Here is an 8,826-nt window from a genome sequence, read left to right as displayed (position 1 = left end):
AACAAAAGAATTGGGTTTGTTAGGGATTCGTTGAATGAGAATTTCTTGGTTTCTTTGCTTTGTGTTCTTAGGGTTGCTGATTTGGGTGTGAAGAAGTGGAAGAGAAAAGGGACTTGGTAGGGTGCTTACTTTTCCCAATTCAATGTCACTGTGGCGTATCATCGAGCTGTGTTACTGCAAAATATGAGTAAGAATGTTGGGACTTTTATCTTTGAATGTTGTTTGATACTATATGTGTATGCCTTAGCTTGATTTATGGTGTATGCTTGATGCAGTGTTTCTTTATCTGATGTGCTGTGATGAAATTTGTGCAAGGGTAAGGGCTGGTTTAGGATCTACTAAAAAGGACAAAAAGTCAAAAAGTTACTCAAAAAGTTAAAAAATTATTACTATTCATTCAAAAAAAATTAAAAAAATAATTTTTCACACATCAAATCACACAGTCGTACAACTCATCATCTTTACCCGTGAAGCTTGTGCTGTGTTTGAAAGGAAAAATTGCACAGTTTGGTGCAATTTTCACACACTACTGTTTGGCCCATGAGGACTCATTACGGGTCCCATTTTGATAATCTAAACCGTTAATGTGTAGAACTCGTCGAGTACTATATGCCTGTAAAAAATCATATTGATCGGATATCGATAACTATATGATCAAATCAGTTTTGTATAAAAAAAAATGGTTGGTGTTATAATTAATGATTGAAAAAAAACACATATGATCAGATAGCTATCGATATCCGATCAATGTGATTTTTAATAGCTGTATAGTACTCGACGATTTTTACGCATCGAACGATTCAAATTATCAAAATGGGCCCCGTGATAGCCCCCACAGGCCAAACAAAACCGTTAAGTGCAATGTCCGAAAATTAGCCAATAATTTCTTACCATCAATTCCTCCCCAGAGATTGTATGGCTGTTGACTTTTCATTTCTAATCTTCTCTTACACACTTCTTTATACAATTTTTTAATACACATTTTTTCATAAAAAGTCAAAAAGTTAACCCAAACATCCATATTTTTTTCCTCAACTTTTTAGTCCAAAAAGACAAAAAGTACACTTATTTAGGACATCCCAAACAACCCTTAAGTTTGGTTAGAATGGAAAAGATAGATAGTGCACAATAGAAGAGTGTCTTTTGCCCTAAATCGTAAAGATTAGGGCAATTTTGACGCCCAAATCAGTCTTCCGTTAACTAATAAAGACGGAGATGGACGGGGAATCGAATTGCAATATGAGTGGAATGGTGGGGTACAAATTGTCACAATTGGAAGCATGGGGTTTAATTTGAAAAGGGTGCTAAACCCTGGGTTTTTTTTTTTATAATTTCCCCAAATAAATATTACAAATATATTTACTGTATCTGTATGCATTGCATATTTATGAAAAGGAGAAGAAATATTGGTCCAACCCAGTTCTACGGATTAGAATACCCTTTTCAAGCTCTCAAAAACTAGAGTTGGACTGGGCTAGATGGACCAATGTGTTGATGCCCACCATTCCTACCAGTGAAAAATGTATGGGCATTCTATTTGGACCCAAAAAATATATTAGTACGCCCAATTTAAATTTATAAATTTTAATTCATATTATATCTTAATGTGAATTTAGTAATAAGGGCAATCCACATTAAATCCTAAAATAATTTTTTTTTTCTTCTCATGGTACTCCCTAATCAATTATTCCTATTCAAATCTCTACATCTTCTCCCCCAAGATTAAAGTTAGTTTGTCTTCTTCTTCTTCTTCTTCTTCTTCTTTCTCACTCCAAAACTCCAATCCACCTTATCAAAACTCACCATTAACATCAACATCATTGTTTTTTATTATTTTGAAACCCTAAACCTTAGAAGAAAATTTGAACAATCAAACAATGGAGGAAAACAAGTTTTGAAACCCTAATCTACCATTGTTTGATTGTTTAAACTTTTTTCTATGATTTAGAGTTTCAAAATAATAAAAAACAATAATGTTAATGATAATGGTGAGTTTTGGTAAGGTGGATTGGAGTTTTGGAGTGAGAAAGAAGAAGAAGAAGAAGAAGAAGAAGAAGAAGAAGAAGAAGACAAACTAACTTTGATCTCTTGAGAAAGAAGATGTAGAGATTTGAATAGGAATAATAGATTAGGGTGTACCATGAGAAAAAAAAAATTATTTTAGGGTTTAATATGAATTGTCCTTATTAGTAAATTCACATTAGGATATAATAAAAATTAAAATTTATAGATTTAAATTAGGCGTACTGAGATATTTTTTGAATTCAAATAGAATGTCCAAAAAATGTAATATTTTTAAGCCCAATGAGAACCCATTGTGCAAGCTAGAGAAATTATGCCATGGACCTAAAGATGGTCCACTTAACTTCAAGGGCCCAGGACCAATCTTGCAAATGAATAATGGGCCATTTTACTAAATAATCTAACACTTACAGGTCATCAATGCTTGGTTCAATCTAATCTAACCTGGTAAGACTGTGTTTGGATGTTTTTGTCCTTACTCTTTTTGGTTTCTCTTTTGAAAGGGAAAAATCAAAGAGGAAAGTTGTGAAAGTTCGCAAGAATTTGACAAGAAATGGAAAAATAATAATAATAATAAAATACCACGTTTCAACAATACACATATTTTAAATGGTGAAAAGTAGTAACGACTTACCATTTTAGGCGGGATCATTACACTTTTAGATATGTGGTCCACATATTTTGACTAATTGCATTTTATATATTGTTTACACATTCAAAAAATGTGTACAAATTCATTCTTGTTCGAATCATGCCTCTCAATCGCAGGTTTCAACTAAAGTTGCAATCCAAATTTAACTTGGAAAAAGTTAAGGAAAAAGTTACATTTTTGCAGCCATAGTTTTTGTAAATGTTGTTTTTCACTATATTCCTCAATAATTTTTAAAAATTAAGGATGCTATGCAAGTTATACAAAACTATAGGGTGCCTCATACAACTTTTTTATTTTACTAGGCCACTGACAAAGTGTAACTTTCACGTAATTATAGGGATAAATTACATTTTGTACCCCTATATTTTACATTAAATCTCACTTTGATCCTTTCATTTTCGATTGCAACGGTCAATCCGATACACTTTTAGCCAAGTTTCACTTTGATCTTTCCGTTAGTTTGGTGTTAAATCTGTTAAGAGAAATTAGAGTAAATTATACTTTGCACCCCTACACCTTACATCAAATCTCACTTTAATTCCTCATTTTTCATTTATAACAATTAAGCCATTGCACTTTTAGTCAAATTATAAAAATGAAAATTTCTTCTCTTTTCTACTTATTTATTTTTTTCATAATATTTTTTTCTTTGCTATATGAAGGTGGTGGAAAATAGGTAGAAGCGGGGGTGTTCATGGTTTAATTTGGTCGATTTTTGTGGACAATTTAACACCAAACCGAATTTATCGGTTTGCTAATTTATAAAATCAAAATAAACCGTTGGAGTTTTAATACCAACCGAAACTATTAGTATCAATTGGGCTCGGTTTGGTGCGGTAAATTCAGTTGGGCCTTCAATTTGAGGTTAAAATTAGGGCTGAGTAAGGAATCGCGTGAAATCCGTAATCCGATCCAGTCCAGTCCAATCTAATAGGTTTGGATTGGTTTTTTGAATCCGTGGTTCGGTTCCGGATTGAACAATTAAAAATCCGTAGTCCACGGATTGGTTCCGGATTGAACCCCACGGTTCCGGATTGAAACCGATCCGAATCGTATACAAATAGTCTATATTTTTATTGTACATCCTCCCCATAGTATCTTCTCTTATTCCATATAAAACCTAAACTCAAACCTAAACCCGCATAATATCTTCTTTTATGACTTTTGTTTGTTAGTTTTTAGTTTTAATTTGTAATGGTTTAAATACTTATGGTGAAACCAATTTTCTTATGGTTGTTTAAATTCTAGAACAGTATGTCGCTATTATAGAAAAATATGTTGCTATTGTGGAACTAATATAGCGCTATGTTTATGTTTTTATGAAATTAAAGTGTTATATATACATTTTTTTGTTATTTAATTATGTGAATCCGTGGTCCTAAACCGATCAAATCCGTGTTTAAATGGATTGGTTCGGATTGGTTCTATGATTTAAACGAATTGGATTGATTCTAATTTTTTAAGAACCATAAATAACGGATTGGTCCTGATTTTACCCCAATCCAGTTCAATCCGGACCATGCTCACCCCTAGTTAAAATCACTAGCGCACAATACTTTCCAGCAAAAATATAAATATGTTAAACAAAATAAAAATAAAAAACGTTGAGCAAAACCAAACCCACAATTAAATTAATATAAATCTATTCAATAAAATTAAATTCCACAGGCACTCACTAGAATATGAAATAAGAAGTTATTAATTTATAGATTTGATTTAAGGGTTGTTTGTGATGACCTAAATAAGTGTATTTTTTGTCTTTTTACGAAAAGATATGCAGAAAAGTAAAGAGATGATATGATGATAAAAAGATAAAAAGTGTGTACTTATTTTGGGATGCCAAACTTGACCTTAGTGTGTAGACTACATGTGTGTATTGTGAACTCTAATAAAGTAAAAAAAATTCAGTTGGTTTCGGTTTTATTCGATTTGGAAAGTAGTAAAGCCAAAACCGTACTGAAAATAATTTTTTTTGAATTTTCAAAACCAAATCGGTCATCAGTTGCTTAAGAACGGACCAAAACTGACCATTTTGACCGATTTGGTCAGTTTAAACAGTTTGGTCGGTTTTTTATTCACCCTAGGTGGAAGGTTGTGAGGAAAAAAAATGAAAAAGTAGCAAGAAAGAGGTGGTTCATGTGATGGATTTAGAAAATACAGTAAAAATTAAAGAAGAAGAAAAAAAAAAAACATGAAAGAAAATTACTAACTCATATGAGGGTTATGTGACAATTTTTGTTAGGTAATTTAACACCAAACTAATGAAATGACCACATTACAACATGATCAAAAATATAATTAATTGATTGTTACAATTGAAAATAATTGACAAAAGTGAAATTTTATGTAAAGTGTAGGGGTGCAAAGTGTAATTTATCCTAATTTCCATTAACTTATTTAACACCAAACTAATGGAATGACGAAAGTGAAACTTGACCAAAAGTGTAAGGGGTTGCCTACTACAATTGAAAATGAAGAGATTAAAGTGAGATTTGGTATAAAGCGTAAGGGTGTAAAGTGTAATTTATTCTAATTATAGAGTGCAAAGTGCCACTTTTAATTTTACAAAGAATAAAAAGCAGTTTTAGCAAAATTACAAGGTGCAAAGTGTCATTTAACCCTTTTAAAGAATTATGTTATTTTTTTTGATACATTGGAGGCCATTGCCTAAGCGAATGAGAGAATTTTCCTGCGACAAGACTTCGGCCTATTAGTTTATGCAATGTGGTCTACAAAATAATTTCAAAGGTTCTTGCAAACCGTCTCAAATTATTGCTTCCGTCAGTGATCTCGGAATCTCAATGTGCCTTTGTGCCTGGCCGTCTCCTCACTGATAATGTCCTTATTGCTTTTGAAATCTTTCACTGGCTCAAATCTCGTCGCCATGGGTCTGATGGTTATATGGCTTTAAAGCTTGATATGAGTAAAGCCTATGACCGTGTTGAGTGGGCTTTCTTGGAGAGTATTTTGGTTCGTTTGGGTTTTGCCCCCGGGTTTGTTGCTTTAATTATGCAGTGTGTGTCCTCTGTCTCATATTCGGTGCTTATCAATGGTGTACCTTCGCCGTGTTTCTTTCCATCGCGGGGATTGCGTCAAGGGGACCCTATTTCTCCATATTTATTTATCCTTATGCTTGAAGCCCTTTCATGTATGATGCATAATGCTGTTGGGCGGCAATTGTTAGCTGGCGTGAAGTTGAGTCTTTCGGGGCCACGGGTGTCCCATTTCTTCTTTGCTGATGATAGTTTGGTTTTTGCAAAGGCGTCTTTTGATGAAGCTCAAGTTTTGATGCATGTTTTGAGTGCTTTTGAGGAGGCATCGGGGCAAAAAGTCAATTTAGATAAGTCTTCGGTATTTTTTAGCAAGAATGTTGATGACCAATCCAAACAAGCCATTTCTCATCTGCCGGGAGTGGAGGCTATGGCAACTACTGGGAAGTATTTGGGTATGCCCACCTTTGTTGGTGTATCAAAAAGGGAGGTGTTTGGGTATATCAAAACAAATATTTGGAAACGTTTGAATGGTTGGAAAGAAAAAATTTTATCCGCTGCAGGGCGTGATATTTTGATTAAGGTCGTTGCACAAGCTATTCCTGTTTTCATCATGTCTTGTTTCATGCTTCCGGTGGGCCTTTGTCATGAAATTGATTCCATGATTAGTCATTTTTTGTGGGGTCAACGTGAGGAAGAAAGAAAGATCCATTGGCTTAGGTGGAGCAAACTTTGCTTGCCAAGACAAAAGGGAGGTTTGGGGTTTCGTAGTTTGATGGCTTTTATTAGGGCGATGCTTGCAAAACAAGTTTGGCGGCTTCTCAAGCATCCGGAGTCATTGGCGGCGCAGTTGCTTAAATCTCGGTATTTTCCTAATTCCTCTGTTTTGGATGCTTCATTGGGTTGTAATCCATCCTTAACTTGGAGAAGCATTCATGGTTCGAGATCTCTCTTACTATTCGGGTTGCGATGGTGAATTGGTGATGGTCAAAGAGCCCAGGTTTGGGGGGATCAATGGATTCCACGACCTTTGTCTTTCCGACTTGTTGTTCCGCCTACGGACTTGCTGTTGGATGCACCTGTTTCGACTCTCATTGATAGGGATAGGGGATGTTGGAATGAGGAGATCATCACTTCTAGTTTTTCTCCTATTGATGTCCCTACAATTCTTGCAATTCCTCTTTATCGAAATTGGCCCGAGGATACTCTTGTTTGGCATTACTCAAAGAATGGGATATTTTCGGTCAAGTTGGCATATCTTTTGGAGTTGACTACATCTAATATTGACATGGCTGCTGGTTCTTCAGAGGATGGGATGACTTCTGCCGTTTTTTGGAAAATGATTTGGAAGTTACAAATTCCTTCAAAAATTCGCGTTTTTGCTTGGAAAGCTTGTCTCGATATTTTGCCAGTTAAAGAAAATATGATTAAGAAACGTATTCCTCTTACTGATTACTATGAGGTATGTGGTGAGGGGGTGGAAACTGTGCGCCACTGTTTGTTCCAATGTGAGTTTGCCGAACGTGTTTGGTTGGCTGCGGGTTTAGATCACTTATGGCAACTGGGGTTGACATGTGCTTTCTTTGATTGGATTTGGCAAATCTCTTCATCCCATGGCTCTGCTGTTTTGGGCCTTGTTTTTTCGATATGCTGGGGTATTTGGTTACATCGTAATCAAGTGGTTTTTGCAAAAACCAATAGTTGTGCGGGGGAGGTGGCGTCCATTGCGTTTAGTAGTTTTTCGAATTTTATTGATGCTCAGGTTAGTCTTCTTCCCCAGCTGCCTTTGGCATCCTTAGCTGTTTGGTTGCCTCCAGCTATGGGGTTTTTTTAAGCTAAATTTTGATGGCGTAATTGGCAAAGAGCAACATGTCTCGGGTCTTGGTGTCGTTGCTCGTAATAGTTTGGGCCAAGTAATGGCTTCTCTTTCTGAACAGGCGGGCGAAATTTTGGATGTAGATTTTGTGGAAGCGGAGGCAGCTTTACGCGCTGTTCGGTTTGCTCGCGAGCTGGGTTTTGCAGATGTACACTTGGAGGGGGACTCTTTGACTGTGGTTAATGCTTTCATGGCTGCCAATTATGCTGATTTTGAACTTGCTGGGTTTGGTCCCCTGATTATGGAAGCTCGTCAAGTGTCGTCCTCCTTTCATTCCTTTATGGTAAGCCATGTTCGCCGTACTGGTAATGTGGTTGCTCACCAGTTGGCTAGATTGGCTATCTTCTCTCCGGGGTTGCGTGTTTGGATGGAAGAGGTTCCGAATTCGGTTGCTTTGGCTGTTCATCTTGATGTTGCTGGCTCATGACTCCCCTGTTTATTTTTCTTTTGGTCATTTCGTCTGTAGTTTCTGTTTATTCATACACTATCTAAAAAAAAAATGAGTTAGAGGGGTTTCTAACCAACTGGGATAGAATTCACTTATTTTTTCAAATTTTGGGAAAAAAATTGTTTTCAACTATTTTAGCTTCTACTTTTTAAATACATTCTCTAATATATATTTTCTATTCTTTTTAATTTAGGAGCAATTTGAGTTGAACTGATCCAAAACAAATTGTCCACAATGGGCGAAACTATTGAGAAAATTTTTCCTATTAGACAACCTCATATACAAAATCTTAAATTAAGAAAATCCTAAATATATAAATAACCCCTACAAAAAAAAAAAAAAAAAATTCAAGGGCAATTCAAAAACAATTTTGAAACTATAAACGTAAATAATATTTTTAGGAATTTCTGTGGGGATAAATCAAAAAAGTAAAACTATAGGCAAAAAAGAAAATTTCAAAATCTCAATGGGGAATTTTGAAAATTAATTTGGAATCCCTGTATAAAAACATATAGTTTTCTCAAAAATCAGTGGGGACTCTATTTTATCATTTAAAAGCTTATGTATTTTTATATATTTAGGACCCTTCAATTGCTCCATAGATTTTGCAAGTTTTTTTTGTCATTTTCTAAAACAACAAATTAGATAACAAATATATTTGGAGTTGTATTTTTAACAAATGACTTTCATCAATTTTTTTTTACATTTTACATGAAATTTTAGGGTAGTTCATTTACGGGGAACCAAACAATAAAAAATATTTATACATATCGTACTTATTAAAAGGCATCCAAGTTCCATGTTCTTTTAATTTTTTGTGACTAATTTACCTCTACAA

General features: G+C 34.7%; 1 protein-coding gene across 1 annotated transcript; it reads left to right on the top strand.

Annotated features, from left to right (window-relative positions):
- The first annotated feature begins 5,090 nt into the window (after positions 1-5,090).
- LOC145819468 (uncharacterized) lies at positions 5,091-7,967 on the top strand. Its single transcript, XM_082913467.1, has 4 exons — positions 5,091-5,159; positions 5,423-6,636; positions 6,766-7,426; positions 7,530-7,967. The coding sequence occupies exons 1-4, from the start codon at positions 5,091-5,093 to the stop codon at positions 7,965-7,967; spliced, it is 2,382 nt and encodes a 793-aa protein (XP_082769593.1).
- The last annotated feature ends 859 nt before the right edge of the window (positions 7,968-8,826 follow it).

Source organism: Camellia sinensis, chromosome 2 (assembly GCF_055761805.1).
Source record: "Camellia sinensis isolate YWXY chromosome 2, ASM5576180v1, whole genome shotgun sequence".
NCBI classification, from domain to species: domain Eukaryota; kingdom Viridiplantae; phylum Streptophyta; class Magnoliopsida; order Ericales; family Theaceae; genus Camellia; species Camellia sinensis.
This window is presented reverse-complemented; position numbering and strand designations above follow the sequence as displayed.

Coding starts and splice junctions, on each gene's coding strand:
- LOC145819468 (XM_082913467.1), top strand. CDS start 5,091: ATGACGAAAGTGAAACTTGACCAAAAGTGTAAGGGGTTGCCTACTACA. Junction 5,160..5,422: donor TTGAAAATGAAGAGATTAAA/GTGAGATTTGGT, acceptor ATAATTTCAAAG/GTTCTTGCAAACCGTCTCAA. Junction 6,637..6,765: donor TTACTATTCGGGTTGCGATG/GTGAATTGGTGA, acceptor TCTCATTGATAG/GGATAGGGGATGTTGGAATG.